At 33.9% G+C, this 17,634-nt stretch overlaps 2 protein-coding genes across 2 annotated transcripts in view; one reads left to right on the top strand and one right to left on the bottom strand.

The window, feature by feature from the left end:
• Window positions 1-2,691: 2,691 nt before the first annotated feature.
• Window positions 2,692-13,848, bottom strand: LOC129216397 (mpv17-like protein 2). The gene is made up of 4 exons (XM_054850612.1): window positions 13,680-13,848; window positions 6,371-6,606; window positions 4,720-4,848; window positions 2,692-2,727 (listed from the first exon to the last, which is right to left on the bottom strand). Exons 1-4 carry the CDS (start codon window positions 13,846-13,848, stop codon window positions 2,692-2,694), a joined length of 570 nt encoding a protein of 189 aa, XP_054706587.1.
• Window positions 13,849-14,199: 351 nt separating this feature from the next.
• The window catches only part of LOC129217155 (electron transfer flavoprotein subunit alpha, mitochondrial-like), a 28,939-nt gene continuing 25,504 nt past the window's right edge, over window positions 14,200-17,634 (top strand). Inside the window, exon 1 of the mRNA XM_054851416.1 lies at window positions 14,200-14,332. Within this exon, the coding sequence (XP_054707391.1) occupies window positions 14,300-14,332 (33 nt within the window). The 5' untranslated portion in view covers window positions 14,200-14,299. The remainder of the gene's footprint in view (window positions 14,333-17,634) is intronic.

The following is a 17,634-nucleotide window of genomic DNA, read 5'->3' as shown; positions in this document are numbered from 1 at the left end:
GAAGATTAATGGTCCTTTTAAAGCTATCTACCCTCTTGCCTATCATAGCTTCTTCCGGTACTCTGTTCTGAGTACCCACAAACCTGCTAAAGTAGTAATTTTTCTTAATTTGTAAGACATTAACATATCGGTAAAATATGCTGAGTACATAAATATTTTACAATGAGGTGAAATCAATAAAAACTAGAAAAATATTACACTAGTCATAAAATATTTTTAGTTTATAAATCTTTGTTTCGTACATATGTCTCCAAACATTTCATTTGACTTTCCCATTGAGTTTATTTTCTACTATTGTATATAATAGTCTAATCATGCCCAATAGCTTATTCACACTGTTAAATTTTATTACTTTTAAGCATGTTATGATCTAAAATTAGCTGCACCAATGTGCAATTATTACTTTTTTTTAAAATTTATGAAATTCTAAAGTTAATGATTCTATTTTAATAATAAAATGGTTAATTCATAATCGAAAATGTATTAGAACAATATACTAATATTATTATACCATAGCAATAATTTTATGTATGTATAATCAGTTTCTTTTTCATTTCGTCCATTTTCTCCAGTTTCTTCTGGCGTCCCGCACTGTTTACAAAAAAGTGGACAAAATATAAACCCTGATGGGAAGTGATGTATACAATACACTATAGGAGTAAACGGCTGTGTTGCACACACACGGTTAAGTTGAGACTGTACTGACTACAAAGTGTTGGTTAACTATGATAAAAACATACTTTGATACTTATTACAAAGTTGTTTTAAATTGCTAGAATAATTTCATGTGAACACTATTAACTTACATCAAACTATTTTCAAACAGCTATTATTGCTTTCTTTAAAATTGAGAAAATAATGACAGTAAAAATTCCAGTGAGCATTAAAAAGTTGGAAGTTTTTCAAACAACTACCGATTCATTCGATATTAAACCCAGGGCTGCAGAATCAGAGAAAAAGTGACTGACTCTGGGCTCTGACACTGTGATTAAACTTACTTTTGATCCGGAAAATTATGTTTTCCATGGCACACTCCGACTGGAAGAAAAAACCAAACTAATATCGTGATCGACTGAAAATGGTCTCGAGACCGATGGGTTGCCGACCACTGTTATACAGCATTTGTGATTCAAATTTTGCTTTTGGAGTCAGGGTCACAATCAAGATTTTTTACTGGGGAGCCTGGTAGTGCAAAGAGCGCGATGCTATGACATGCGTCACAGATTCTAGAGAAAGTCTAAAGACTATTTCCAAGTTGGGGGAGAAAAAAAAGGAAAAATTTCAGAAAATATTTGTACAATGAAACCTGTGTAAGTTGACCACTTGCAGTGCACTACTTTAGTGGTCAATTTAAACAGGTGGTCAACTGATAGAGGTTGAATTATATGATATAGGTATAATTCTGTGCCTGAAAATAACGGTCAACTAACAAGGGTGGTCAACTTGACAGGTTTTACTGTACTATATATTCTTGGAAAACATTCATAGATAGCAGATACTTGTATTAGCATCTTATTACCACCAGGTTGTGGAGAGAAGTTTTGGCTAACATTCACAAAAATCTTTATATGAGGCAGTGAGACTTTGTAGTGGTTAAAAAAATAAATAAATAAATTAAAAATCAGGACACAATCTTAAAAGAATATCAGGACAGTTTTGAAGTGTGTACATATGAGGCAGTTAGAAGCAAAGGGATGTAAGTGGACCTTTTCAAGTTTTGAGTAAAACATGTTTAAAGATAAGGTCCTTGGTAGGCTTTTATTAAGTTTTTTTTAAAAAAAATCTTGCTGTATAACAGCACCAAACAGGGCTACTAGTACTAACTCTTGCGCAAAGACAGAGGAGTGCTTCACCTACCATTTGTACTGGTTATCTCCAAATTTTTAATTTTGCCACTTGCATCCCTTTGCTTCTTACTGCCTCATATATACAAATGCACATAAAATATTGGATTCAATATTGTCCCCATATATCATACGATGGGAAGCACATCATCACATGCTGTAATCAAGCTGATAGTGTATTTTTTTTCGATACTTTTTTCTGTGCTGGAAACACTGGGATAAATAATATCAGTGCAAACTCCAGGGCTTCTAGCTAGTCCCTTTTTTAGTTTCAAGTCTTTAAAAGCGCATTTTTTCACAATTTTGCATCGCTAAAATTAAACTTTAAAAGTTAAAATTAAAATCCGTATTTGGTGCAGTTTTCCCAAGGGACAAACTAAAAACCTGTTAGGAGCACTGAATTTTTTTTTATTATTATTTTTAATTTTAAATCAGAAATATCAAGACAACTACGAAATCTGCAGTGAGAAGCAGAGAGGGGGGAGAGGGAAGTGATGAAATTTAAAGTTTGGAATAAACTATTACAAATGGTAGGAGAAACTTTCCCCTGTTTTGGGACAAGATATTGTACTAGAAGCTCTGTTAGGTATTGCCATACAGCATGACATAATATTTTTCAATGAAAGCCTACCTGTACTTTAAACATGTTTTACTCAGAACTTTAAAAAGTTTCCTCTTATCCTCTCCCTTACTTCTTACTACCTCATATGTACAGATTACTAAGTACAGCTCGAGGCCAAATGCCCTCAATTGACTCTATACCCCTGCACTGTTTGGAGCATTAGAACTAATTATTCAAAAATATTCTTTTAAATTTCCTTTCAGCTTTCGTTATATGAAGATCTTCTCATTCAATCTTTTTAGTTAATGCTTGATTTTCTTCCTAAATTAAATATAAAACGTATATTAGACATTTGTTACAGACACTTCTGCTATTGTTTAATATATGCTCCAGAACTTCTGAAATTTCATCACCAAAAATGCAATAAAAACTCACTAAAATCATCATTTAAGTCTCTAGCAAAAAAAAACTTCCACATTGAGAGGTGGCTTCACTAAAAGAGTAGCTTAGAATGTTTTTATTTAGTAAGTATTCTTTGAGTAAAAAAAGATGAACAACAACACATAGCAATGAAACATTATTTTTTCTTCTGTGAAGAGTGAATAGTAGCCATTTCACACAAACACCAAATTACTACAGATAGTTCATTGGTTTTGGGGCGATTCTTGAAAAAATTTCCCGCGCGTAACATTACGTTTTTTATTTTTTCCAGCTAAACAAATACTGCAGTTGGAGAATAATACATGCTTTAATATACTACCAAAGCATAACAGTTATTCTCTTATTTAATTAATAGTTACTAGAATAAAATAAAAAACTTAGGATTACGCACAGGACATTTTTTCGAGAATCGCCCTTTGAAATACTATACATTCAAAAATATTACAGGTACAGCAATGAGAAACATCTCAAGCTCAGACTCAATAAGGAGGCGAGTCAAATGATACTGGTGAAATATCTGTTTTTATAAATGGCAGAAGTTGGGGGGGAAAATAAATCTTGTGGAATTATACTCTCAATCCCACAACCATTGATATTCCATCAATTTTTCTGAAGGTATACTCCCAGTAATCCACTAGGCACAATATGTACATGCGATCATATACATAATATGTCAAAATATGAAAATTTTTGAAGCTTGAGAGTATACGCTATATGTCTAAAAAATGTTTGAGAGTATATGCCGTTTTGGAAGTATACCTTATGGGAACACCACTGCTCACAACAAATCGTGCTGGCTCCCGCAGGATTTATGATTGAAAAACGTATTGAGGATTGATTCAGGATAAATTTTGCAAACCGTGTTGGCATTATCTAACTTGGATGCAACTGGTCAGAAATTTTCAATCGGGTGAGGCAAAAAGATGAGCATGCAAGTTTATCTCAACAGAAGATAAATACAGGAATGAAGGATTATAACTAATTCTCAAAACAAAGGTATTGATATCTAGGCAACACAATCACAGAACACATAAAAATGAGCAAGTGTTACAGAAGCAGATGCAAAAGTATTAGAAAATGCATAAAAAATCTGGACTACTGCATAAAAGCGTAACAACAGCTAAAATGCAGAAATTTTACCTCAAATGTATAAAAGTTGGAAGGTATGCAAAATGGACTGTAAGGTAATAAAAGAGAAGTTTTTTTACTGTCCAATTTTGGTTCGTTAGATTTTAGTTAAACAACAAAATCTTAAAACAGTAGATGTATGGAAAAAAAAAGGAATTTTTTTCCTGTGATACAATTATATTATTTTTCATAAAATCAAGGAAATAGGACAAAATAACAAATGGGTTTAAAAAACCCTAATTAAGAGAAAATTGGGTAAAAAGCATAATAAAAGTGGAAAGCAGGAGGGGGGAGGAATCACAAAAAAGCACAATTGAGAGAAAGCACTGGGTTCTCAGTTTTATGTCCAATAGAATTGTAGGTGCTTGAAAAAATTCATACATCGTATGAAAAATCATAAGTTGGTAGCTTGGTAATTTAAAAGCAGCAAAACTTTTCTTCCTATACCTTAACATCAATTGTTGGTCACAATACCAATGCACTGCGAAAGATGATGATTCAAAATTTTAGCTGTAAAACTGGCACCTGGGTTTAGAGATCTGGACTTAAAACAAAATGTTTGGTTACAAAACACACATGACTGATAATTTCTAACATTGATACATATACAGACAGATACAAAATGAAACAATAAGAATCAGTCGGTATTGTTAAATGGTAAATATAGTGTATTTAAGTAAAATTTGATTTTCTTTATATGATTTAAAAAATAGGAAAAACAATATGAAAAGTAGTTATGCTTACCTTATGCAAAATGTATGATAAAAATACATCATATGCTAGACAAAGAGCACTCACATATAAAAATCTATATCTTATTGGAACATAAAAGAAATTCAAGGCTTGCAGTGGAGCATAAACTCCCCAGTCTGCCTGCAAAAAAGAAATGAAAATCTTAGGTGAAAGGTTAGGTTATGGTCAATTCAATGAAGCACAGTAAAGTTGACATTTTAAGGAACAAAAAAGATTCTATAGCTAGGGAAAAAGCTAACTTGGGAGCATTGTGAAAGCTATGAAGATCCCTTACCACACCATAAGGTTGCTGCCAGGTTACGTTTGCTGCCAATAGTAAGCAAGGCTTTGAGATATGTAAGGTACAGTTAAGTCTTGAATTGTACACAATACTCTCATAAGAGATAATGTTCCAAGACATTTAGAAATAACATGGAGCCCACAGTTCAAACCATTGGACAAAAATTAGTATATTGAAGAAGCAAGTCTAATACACTATTTAGAACACATTGTGGCTAAGATCTCAACTCACATAGTTACAATACAGAAGGTGTCCAATGAAACCTTCTGAATGAAACTAATGAAAGAAACCTTCCAATATATCTCCAAGATATCTTCCAATGCTCCACTGGTGAAGACTTGAGATTGCAATGAAGAGGATATTGGTTCACACTTCTTTCATCCCTCATCTCATTTCAAAGGTTCAAACAGTAATACTATTAGCTACTTTTAAACAAACATTAAAGAACTAATTGACAGGTATTTGAAGAAATAACCAAATTTTGGAAAAACATAATGCATTAAAAGCAATATACTTTGAGAGCTCACAACTTGGCATGAAGTCAAGCTTGTTTATCTCAAAAACCTTGAAATTTTTCATTTTCCCGGCACTTATAGCATTATTTCAATGTTTTTATCTATGTGTGTTTCAAATGAAATTTTCCAAAACTTTTATATCTTGAATTCCGACTACACTGTCTCTTTTGATTTTGAACCCCACTGATCTTTTATCAACTATGGAACTTGGAGACAAAAAGCATTTTTCCTAATGTTAGCAGTCAAATAAAATTTTCTCAAGTCTTGTGAGACAGGTAGCTCAAGGAAAACTATATGACAAGGAGCAAGTTTTCTAGCAATTTCATTCACTCAGATCATTTTAATGTCACTTGGAGGATTTTAATGTTTAAATTATTTTGAATGAGGGAAAAGTTTCAATGTTATTAACTTAAAACAAAATATAATGCTTAAAATCATATACTAAACAAATACTTACACAAATTATAATTTGACAAGTTTAAATATTAAAGGGCAGTCAGAGCAAACATGGAGCTCTGACTGCCATATAATCAGAGGTTCAGTTCCTCAAATTTACTAATATGAAAGATGTTGAAGAGTTAAATTTTAGCACAGGAGACAGAATCAGAAGTCTTAAAATTCCATGCTATTAAAAATTCTCAAAATTAATTAAAAGTTAAGAAGAATTAATTCTTAAGTGCTGTAGGAATAGTTTACTGGAAGACGTCATCACTTGCAATGAAACAAATAGTTTGAAGAAAGTTCTTAATATCAATGAACTTGATAAACTGACTTTAAACAGCCTAGTTAGAGCTAGATTCATTAGCTATTCATCTGCTTAGTACTTGGATAAACAAAGCATACTTACCACACATATTAATAAAAAGTTCTTTTTAAATTCTTCGAAACTTTTCTTAGGTGGTTTTTTCTCAAGAAAACCAATAGCTATGAAAAATCCCAGAAAGATTGGAGGACCGACAACCATCTCTGATAGCAACTTTTTGGACACAGCTTTCACAGTTTGTCCGGGGAATTTGAATTCCAAGAACTGGTACCAATAATGTCCTGCTACTCCAAAAACACAGCCCGAAATCATCATATTACCTGAAAAAAAATTTCCTTAGTTAAAATTATTTCAAAACTGTGTAGGGGAAGAAAAAAGAAAGAAATGATTGTGTAATTCTAAAATGAATAACGTCATTCTAACAAAAAAAGTTGTCATGTTAATACTGTATTAAACAGCATCAGAAAGCATGCCAAAAATAAATACAAATACAATACAAATACAAAAGTGACGACCAGCAACAGGCTCTGGGCCCAGCTAGACTGGTCCTAGTCAATTTACAATCCCCAGTGAAGATCAATGGCCCTCTTAAAACTGTCTACTCCTTTGCTCATTACCACCTCTTCCGGTAAGCTGTTGCAAGGTTCCACTACCCTGCTAAAATAATAATTTTTCCTAATATCCATGTTAGCCTGAGATTTAAATAGCTTAAAACAATGACCCCTTGTCCTGTTTTCAGTGCTAAACTTTAGCCCTGTAACATCTTTCGTTTTAATAAATTTAAACAGCTGAATCATGTCCCCTCGGTCTCTTCTTTGCTCAAGACTGTACATTTTTAGCCTTCTAAGCCTGGAATCATAATCTAAGTGGGAAAGTCCACTTATTAGCCTTGTAGCCCGCCTTTGAACCCTTTCCAATACATTAATGTCTTTCTTAAGATAAGGAGACCAAAACTGAACAGCATACTCCAAATGGGGTCTTACCATACTTCTATATAAGGGCAGAAGAACTTCTTTAGATTTATTTGAAATAGATCTATTGATAAACCCAAGCATCTTATTGGCTTTGTTGCTAGCAATGCTGCACTGTTGGCTAAACTTTAAATCCTGACTTATTAGGACCCCCAGATCAGTAACTTTGTCTGCCTGACTAATGACTGAACCTTGCAAATAATAACTTGTACACTTATTTCCATGCCCTAAATGTAGCACTTGACATTTCCCAACATTAACAGCCCACTCCGTAATATGATCTAGATCCTCTTGCAGCTGATTTGCTTGTTCTTCATTTTCTGCAGTCCCCATAACTTTGACATCATCAGCAAAACAGTTCATGTTCCCAGAAATATTTTTGTGAATATCGTTCATAAAGACAATGAACAAAACAGGCCCTAACACTGATCCTTGAGGATCCCCGCTTAAGACCTCACTCCAATTAGAATAATTTCCCCTTACAACTACTCTTTGTTTCCTTCCGGTCAGCCAATTTTTTACCCAAATGAAAGTTTTCCCTCCTATTCCTATATCAGCTAATTTGCTAAGTAGAGCAACATGCGGTACCTTATCAAAAGCTTTTTGAAAATCAATGTAAACAACATCTACAGGCTTCTTATTGTCCAAAGCCATGGTAACTTTGTCATAGAAATGTAATAAATTAGTTGCACAAGATTTACCTTTCTTAAAACCGTACTGAAAACTAGTCAATAGATTATTAGTCTCTAGAAAATTTACTATCTTAATTTTTATCAATGTTTCAAAAATTTTGCAAACCACCGAAGTTAGACTCACAGGTCTATAATTTCCCACACTCCCTTTAGACCCTTTCTTGAAGAGCGGTGTAATGTTAGCCAGCTTCCAGTCCTCTGGCACTGTCCCCGAATTATAAGAAGCATTGAAAATGTTTGCGATTACATCTGCTAATTCCTCTGCACATTCAACTAAAATTTTCGGATAAATATTATCTGGCCCCGGAGCCTTAGTCTCTTTAATTTTTTTCAAATGAAGTAAAACGTCATCCCTGGAAAATACAAAGTCCTCAAGCTGTAGTATAGCTTGTGTCTTGTTGGTGTCAATGAGTCACTACCAAAAACTAGAAAAGCTGCAAGCAGCACGGGAGCCCATATAGGAGGGCAAGGGGGGGGGGGGCGGCTCGAGCTCCTCCTTAGAAATTAGAACTTCCTTGCTTTTAGTACTTTTTTCTTTTTAAAAATGTAAAAACATTCCCCAGTCATTAATGAATAAGTTATTAAAAATATCCAATTTTAATGACTAATCTGTCCTGAAATCTGTTTCCATGGGGAAAATATCCAGCTAAACCATGGGGAAAATATCTGAGCATCCCCTTACAATTTTGCATATGGGTACCCTTGGCCAGCAGTGATAGATATAGCCTAAACTTTTAGGGAGAGTCTTGCTAAGAAACATATGTTTTGGGTGTGAAAAATTTCTGGAACTGTTCAGAAGTCAATAGAGGCATCAAATTAGCCGAGAATAACTCATCTCCTAGGCCGTATACCATTAAAATGTTTAAGCTCTTATATCTCATTCATTAAGTAATTTAACACAATGTGTAATGTTATATTTGAATGATATTTAAAATCCAATCATCCTGTATACAACAACCATTACATTATGATCATATACAGTAATAATTTATGATTAATACTGTTGATGGTTGGGGGGGAGGGTCAGAATTTTAAAAACATTTCGCCGATAATGCACTTTTAGTGCTTTTGAAATTATTAAACAACAGCTGGAACTCTGGAGTGCCTGCTATTTGAAAGAAGGCTAGTGTTATACCAATTTGTAAAAGGAAAAAAACCTACAGATGATTTAAATAGTTATCGCCAGATTTTTTTGACCTGCATTCTATCAAAAGTCAGAGCTATTAATAGTTTCCTGTTTCATTTGGCTTATTGAAACAATCTTCTATTTCTAACCAAGGCAGGTTTTAGGGTATTTCAATCAATTAATCAACAGGACCAATCCATAAAAAATGATTATTCTGGTGCCCATCTCTTTTGTGTTGGTATTGCCGACTCACCTGTGTATTTTATGTTCAACCAGACAAGATATGAGTGCTTCCTACCATAGACCAATGCCCTGCACTGTTTCACTGTAATTCTATTGTGGAACAATATTGAAGAGCAAGAAGCCAAATGACATAAAAGTAACAGGCTGGAATTTGATGAATAAATCTTAAAAACTGCAAGCATGCTGTCTGCGGATTATATCAAAGAAATATAGTAAACATTTTTGCCAGCAAAATGTATAGGTTTTTGTTTTTCTCCAACTAAGGAATAGTTTGCAGACTGTCCCCAGAATCTGCGACGCGCGTTGTGCTGTTTCTTTAGTGTTGTACAATAATAATAAAAACGTCATACCGTGGGGTAGATTACTGGGAGCAATTACAAATGATACGTATCATAATTTTTGTAAAAAGGTTGAGGAGACAACGGGGAAAGTTATTTATCCTTTTAGTTGTAGTAGTTTAAATCTGCTCTAGTCAGTGTCTGCAGATGGCATGCCGGTTTATAAAAAATACATTAGAGTTCAAGATCAAGATTTTGAGACAAGACACAAGTTAAAAAAATATTGTAATGAGTAAATAAATAAATTAACCCATTCACCAGAGGTGGTGGGGTTATATTTTATGTCAGAGACACTTTAACTTGCAATGAATTGGTAATTAATGATAAACCTAATGAGATTGATATGATTTGGCTGGAGTTGATGAGCAATAAGGGAAATAAACTACATTTAGGGAACATTTATAGGCCACCCAACTTAGGCCAGGGTCAAGATGAACAGATGTTTAGTATTATTAGTAACATTTCAAGCAAGGGGTCAGTCATTATAATGGGAGATTTTAATTTTCCAGGAATTGATTGGAATAATTTTTACCATAGTAATAGCAGAGAAGAGGAATTTTTGAAAGTAATTGGTGACTGTTTTTTAGATCAAATTGTAACTCAGGGTACTCGACAGGACGTGATTTTGGACCTAGTTTTCTGTGATATGGAAGGTTCTGTTCAGGGGTTATGTGTAGGGGAACACATTGGAGACAGTGACCACAACAGTATTAGGTTTGGGATTAAATTTGATAAGCACAAAGTAGAGAATTTTAGGTTTGTGCCCAATTTCAGAAATGCTGATTTTGTGGCACTTAGGCAGAGTTTGAAAGCAGTTTTTTCTTCTGGACTGGACAATAGCGATGTGAATCTTCAGTGGGCAGAGTTTAAGGAAAAGCTAGCGAAAATGGTTGGGGATCATGTTCCTTTAAGGAGAAAAGGTGTCAACACTAAAATTTGGCCAATGTGGTTCTCCAGGGAAACTAAAGACGCTCTAAATTACAAGCAAGCTGCTTTTCATAGGTTTAGAGAAACTGGTCACAGTGCAGATAGGCTCCAATATTGTAAGGCAAGGCGTAAATTTAAGTATTTCGTACGGATTCAGAAAAGAGAGTTGGAGCAAAGACTGGCAGATAACATAAACAGGAATCCCAAGAGGTTTTTTGCATACGCTAATTCGGGGAAAGTTCGAAATAGTCATATTGGGCCACTGGTTGATGAGCATGGAATTTTAATTTAGGACGATAGTGATATTGCTAATGTTCTTAATAACTTTTTTCGAGTGTTTTTAACGATAACTGTATCTCAACAGTTGACACCAACAAGACACAAGCTATAGTACAGCTTGAGGACTTTGTATTTTCCAGGGATGAGGTTTTACTTCATTTGAAAAAAAATTAAAGAGACTAAGGCTCCGGGAAGTGATAATATTTATCCAAAAATTTTAGTTGAATGTGCGGAGGAATTAGCAGATGTAATCGTAAATATTTTCAATGCTTCTTATAACTCGGGGACAGTGCCAGAGGACTGGAAGCTGGCTAACATTACACCGCTCTTCAAGAAAGGGTCTAAAGGGAGTGTGGGAAATTATAGACCTGTGAGTCTAACTTCGGTGGTTTGCAAAATTTTTGAAACATAGATAAAAATTAAGATAGTAAATTTTCTAGAGACTAATAATCTATTGACTAGTTTTCAGTACGGTTTCAGGAAAGGCAAATCTTGTGCAACTAATTTATTACATTTCTATGACAAAGTTACCATGGCTTTGGACAATAATCAGCCTGTAGATGTTGTTTACATTGATTTTCAAAAAGCTTTTGATAAGGTACCGCATGTTGCTCTACTTAGCAAATTAGCTGATATAGGAATAGGAGGGAAAACTTTCATTTGGGTAAAAGACTGGCTGACCGGAAGGAAACTAAGGGTAGTTGTAAGGGGAAATTACTCTAATTGGAGTGAGGTTTTAAGCAGGGTTCCTCAAGGATCAGTGTTAGGGCCTGTTTTGTTCATTGTTTTTATGAACGATATTCACAAAAATATTTCTGGGAACATGAATTGTTTTGCTGATGATGTCAAAGTTATGGGGACTGTAGATAATGAAGAACAAGCAAAACAGCTGCAAGAGGATCTAGATCATATTACGGAGTGGGCTGATAAATGGGGTATGGCTGTTAATGTTGGGAAATGTCAAGTGCTACATTTAGGGCATGGAAATAAGTGTACAAGTTATTATTTGCAAGGTTCAGTCATTAGTCAGGCAGACAAAGTTACTGATCTGGGGGTCTTAATAAGTCAGGATTTAAAGTTTAGCCAACAGTGCAGCATTGCTAGTAACAAGGCCAATAAGATGCTTGGGGTTTATCAATAGATCTACTTCAAACAAATCTAAAGAAGTTCTTCTGCCCTTATATAGAAGTTTGGTAAGACCTCATTTGGAGTATGCTGTTCAGTTTTGGTCTTCTTATCTTAAGAAAGACATTAATGTATTGGAAAGGGTTCAAAGGCGAGGTACAAGGCTAATAAATGGACTTTCTCACTTAGACTATGATTCGAGGCTTAGAAGGTTAAAAATGTACAGTCTTGAGCAAAGAAGAGACCGAGGGGACATGATTCAGTTGTTTAAATTTATTAAAATGAAAGATGTCACGGGGCTGAAGTTTAGCACTGAAAACAGGACAAGGGGTCATTGTTTTAAGCTATTTAAATCTCAGGCTAACATGGATATTAGGAAAAATTATTATTATAGCAGGGTAGTGGAACCTTGGAACAGTTTACCGGAAGAGGTGGTAATGAGCAAGGGAGTAGATAGTTTTAAGAGGGCCATTGATCTTCACTGGGGATTGTAAATTGACTAGGACCAGTCTAGCTGGGCCCAGAGCCTGTTGCTGGTCGTCACTTTTTATTTGTATTTGTATTTACATAGGAATAGGAGGAAAGACTTTACTTTGGGTTAGAAATTGGCTCACTGGTAGGAAGCAAAGAGCAGTTGTGAGAGGAAATCATTCTAATTGGAGTGATGTTTTAAGTGGGGTTCCTCACGGATCAGTTTTAGGGTCTCTTTTGTTTATTATATTCATGAATGACATCAATGAAAATATTTCTGGAAGCATGAATTGTTTTGCTGATGATGTAAAAGTTATGGGAATTGTCGAAAATGATGAACAAGTAAAACAGCTTCAAGAGGATTTAGATCATATTACTAAATGGACAGATAAATGGGGTATGGCAGTTAATGTAGGGAAATGCAAGTGCTACACTTAGGTCATGGAAATAAGCGTATGAGATATCGTTTACAGGGTTCAGTCATAAATCAGGCAGAAAATGTTATGGATCTGGGTATCTTAATAAATCAGGACTTCAAGTTTAGTCAACAGTGCAGTATTGCTAGTAACAAAGCCAACAAAATGCTTGGGTTTATCAATAGATCTATTTCAAACAAATCTAAGAAGGTTCTTCTGCCTTTATATAGGAGTTTAGTAAGACCTCATTTGGAGTACGCTGTTCAGTTTTGGTCGCCTTATCTGAAGAGAGATATTTTTGTATTGGAAAGGGTTCAAAGAAGGGTAACTAAATTAGTAAGGGGGCTCTCAGATTTAGATTATGATACCAGACTTAATAAGCTTAACATGTATAGCCTGGAGCAAAGGAGAGTCAGGGAGGACATGATTCAGTTATTTAAATTTATCAAAATGGAAGATGTAAATGGATTAAATTTTTGCTGGGAAAGCAGGACAAGGGGTCATTGTTTTAAGCTATTTAAATCTCAGGGTAACTTGGAAATTAGGAAAAACTACTACTTTAGCAGGGTCGTGGGCACTTGGAATAGCTTACCAGAAGAGGCGGTAATGAGCAAGGGGGTGGATAGCTTTAAGAAGGCCATTGATCTTCATTGGGGACTAATTAATTAACTAGGACCAGCCTAGCTGGGCCCAGAGCCTGTTGCTGGTCGTCAGATTTGTATTTGTATTTGTACTTTGCCGCCGACAATTCAGTTTCTATTTTCTTTCCTGAAATTAAGTGTACATGGATTTAAAATTTTCTTACGAGTTCGTTTAGTTTCGAAAGTTTTCCCTTCAAACTGGTGTTTCTCTATCATTTGTTGAATAACATCTCCAGCACCTAAGAATAAAATTCCCACCGAGGTGTTAGTTACAAAAAGATGCTTCGTAAATAAACGGTCCACTAAATTCTTAAAGCGTGAAAAATATTTCATCTTCTGCAATTTTCAATGATTCACATAGCCATACAAGTAGATGGTAAAAATGCACATTTCATTGTCAAATCAACTGTTTGTTTTGAAAATTTCATGATTCGGCTCAGGAGGAACCTGCCGTCTGATGATGAATGACGCAATCCATATTTTACCTTAAAAGTAAAAACTCCTGATACATTACAAATACTTGTGACGTAATTAAATTTAAAATGAAATCAAAATATATATCTAAACAAATTACAAACTGATTGAGTAACTGAGTACGAAAATCTGTCTTGCAATGGATTGGTATTTTATATCAAATTGAAATAATTAAAAAGATGGCAACAATGTGAACATATTTGTTTTCAACTTTTTTCTGCTGTCCCCAAGATCTGCTGAATTCTGAAGGGAAATTGACTTTCTTTAATATTTTAGATTACTGCACATTGCTTTATTTATTTTTTCAAAAATGTTAAACATATCTCGTTCTAGAGTACAACAGGTATAATTAATGTTAAAAGTTTTTTTAACTTTATTCATAATGATATTGTTTATGTGCTTGGTAATTTAAATACTCTTATTAATGAGATAATATTTATTCTATTCAGTAGTTTAGATGTGTCTTAATTTTATGATATTATGTGAATCCCTTTTGCTTAACTCATTGTTTTATTTTAATTAAGCTTTGGCTTTTCTTTTCCATGCGTTAGATAAGCCATCATACCTTACTTCAATTTGCCATAACATGTTTACGTAATTGTCTGTTCACTAAGTCACGAAGTTTCAATTAGATTACTTTTACACTTTTTGTGTTCTTAATATTTTGTTTATTGAGCTTTTAATTTGTAAGCTTCTGTCTTTTTAAGTCTACTTTTTAATTCTAATGATATTTTTATACCAAATTCCATCACTTCAAGTACCCTAATGAAACCAAGGTAAAATGTCTTGGAGATCAGATGGACGCAGGTGTTACCCTACTCGTTTTGAACTAAACATATTGTCATATATGTATGTTTTTTCTCATAAATTGAGAATTTTATCATAGAACATAGCAGAAAGGGAAGGGGGGGGGGGTATAGCCCCATGAAGAAACGACACAATTCACAAATGTTGAACTAAATTTATATGTACCTATCAATTTATTTATATTGATTAATGTAACTCTATTTATCTGCCTATTTATTTCTATCTGTCTAAATGTATTTATATTTATCTATCGATCCATTTATCTCTATATCCCCCAAAGCAGAATACTACTAAATTTGCGATGTACCTCACAGAACAGATGCATGAGCTGCAGAACAACTCTGTTCAAATTTGAGAGGAAAACTCAGACAAATTTTCTGCAGAAATTCTACAGGTTTCTGTGAAATTTCTGCAGAAACTGCAGATTTTCTCCAAATATCTTCCTACTCAGGATAGAATTTTGCACAAATTCTGCAGATTTCTTTAAATAAGAAGAAAATTTAAAATTCTCGGAAAGCGATAGTTCGCTGGAAAGATCGCAAAAAATGTAGAATTTGGTTCGTCATCTGCAGGAACTTTAGATTTATTTTGAACTTAAAGAAATCTGCAGAATTTGTGCAAAATTCTATCTTGAGTTGGAAGATATTTGTTGAAAAGCGGCAGTTTCTTCAGATTTTCTGCAGCAATTTCATATTCTAAATCTGAAAAGATTCTGATTTTTCAAGCGTTTTTTTCCCCCTTTTCCTTATTTATCCCAATCGATCTTCACCACTGCAATTTCTTCCATTATTGAAGCACGTTCATCGCCGAAAATTGCGTATCTTAATCGAGATTTCAATCCTTTTGCATCCTGAAAATATTTTAATTACTTAGAAAGTTTTGAAATGTTTATCATGTGCTACCCTAACTCGACTAATTTTATTTATTATTTTAGTAATTTATTTAATTTCAATTGTTTCTTCATGATATGTAAAATTAACCAAAAAAAACCTAGTTTGACACCTAGGCTCGAATTTTTATAAAATGTTCTATCTTTGCTCTTTCTATGCATTTGAGAAAGCATACAAAATATTTTTAGAGAATCTCAATCGGTTAAGGTTCCACAGAAATGCATAGCAACGGTAAAGTTTTAAAACTAAAAAAAATAACCCTCCTGCATGAAACGATTTTTATTTAGCGCTCCCGATTTGTAGACAAGGACATGTTGGTTGCTTGTGTATATAAAATGCTTGAAGTACTTGCAGAACAATTTTGGTCAAATGATTTTAAGTTGCTTAACATCGTCAAGTATTCTGCTTTGGGGTCTATATCTGTTTATCTGCCGAGTTATATCTGTCTATCAATGTAATTATCTCTCAAAACTGATGTCATATACCCCACCTTTGGCAATTTTTTCCTGTTGGCGCCAAGAAAGCGTCGCCAAGAAAACGATGTATGACGACATATGTCATACATCGTTCTTGGCGATGCTTTTTTAGCGCCAACAGGAAAAATTCAAATAAAAACATGATCAGACAGGGCTGGCAAGTTTCTGCTGAAATGGATAAAACCACTGGTAGAAACCAGTTAAAACCGTCATGGCAAAAACCACTTTCTGCCACATTTTTGGCAGAAACTGGCAAAATCTCTCAAAATGACAAAAAAAAAAAAAAACTATTTACAGACAGTAGAAAATGCATGGAAAAAAATAATTGTTAACCAAAGCACAGTTTAATTTACAATATTATCACAATTCAGAATCAAATGTTACATTGTTTGGACCCTGCAGTTGCTTCTTGGAAAAGGTGGTTCCAAAAATCTAAATAGTTTCTCAATTTAATAAGCACAAATGAGAAACTTTAGAATATTCTTGCAACAGAAGAGCTAGCAGGCAATGCATCAAGGAACAAGCAATATTCATAAAACTTTCAAATTGTATATTATTTTAAACTGGTCCATCATGTAGTAACTAGGGTAGTGGTAAAAATTCGATAAGAAAAATGAGTTTCGAGAAGTGGGGCCAATTTGTTTTGCAAAGCTGTGATATTGGGTACAAAATCTAGATTAATATTGGGAAGTAAAATTTGATACTTTCTTCTTGAAGCATATGATAATGTCAATCACAAGCAACTTAGATGAAGGCTATTTGCGAGCAAATTACAAACAGTAATGCCAGTTTAATTCTGTATGTCATTCATCTATCCTAAGAACCCATATGATTTTTATCCTTTGTTAGATTAATGCAAATATTACGAGCATCAGCAATTGAAAAGTTCCCTTTCTGAACTAAATGTAGGACACTAGCATAACATTTTATTTTTTACAATGATGAAATGAAGTTTAATTTTTTAGTTTAAACAAATATCATTTAGTAATTACTTTAGTTTTTTAAAAAGATTTTAAGTTTTTGCCAGTTTCTGCTGGTTTTAACCAGTTTCTGCCACTGGCACGGCAAAAACTAGTTTCTGCCGGCAGAAAGCCAACCCTGTGATCAGAGCACTTCAGAACACAATATATACCAGGGGTGATTGTGTTCCGGTATTTTACCGAATTTCCGGTATTTTCGGACGTATTTCCGGTATTTTTATGTCCGAAAATACCGGAATCATGTTTTTTTTTTGTTATGCTTTTATCTCCCTACCTCCACATTTTTTTAAAAATTATATAATACTCATCAAATATACCTGCAAGTGCCTTAAGATGGACACCTATCCCTTAAGAAGGACAAATGTCAAAATTAGTTTAACACCAACTGGTAACTTTGTAATCCATTAAAAATTTAATCAAATGTACACACAATATTTTGACTCAGAACTATTTAATACTATGGCAAACGTGCACTTAAGTAATAAGGACCAA

This window comes from Uloborus diversus, chromosome 2 (assembly GCF_026930045.1).
Source record: "Uloborus diversus isolate 005 chromosome 2, Udiv.v.3.1, whole genome shotgun sequence".
Taxonomy (NCBI): Eukaryota; Metazoa; Arthropoda; class Arachnida; order Araneae; family Uloboridae; genus Uloborus; species Uloborus diversus.
Note: the sequence above shows the minus strand (reverse complement) of the source record. Positions and strands in the feature narration are given on the sequence as shown.

Excerpts from the sequence above, each read along its gene's own strand:
- LOC129216397 (XM_054850612.1), bottom strand. The coding sequence starts at position 13,848 with ATGAAATATTTTTCACGCTTTAAGAATTTAGTGGACCGTTTATTTACG. Across the intron at positions 4,849-6,370 it reads ACTTTTTATTAATATGTGTG|GCAGACTGGGGAGTTTATGC; the intron begins GTAAGTATGCTT and ends TCTTTTTTGCAG. Across the intron at positions 2,728-4,719 it reads TATCATACATTTTGCATAAG|GAAGAAAATCAAGCATTAAC; the intron begins GTAAGCATAACT and ends TATTTAATTTAG.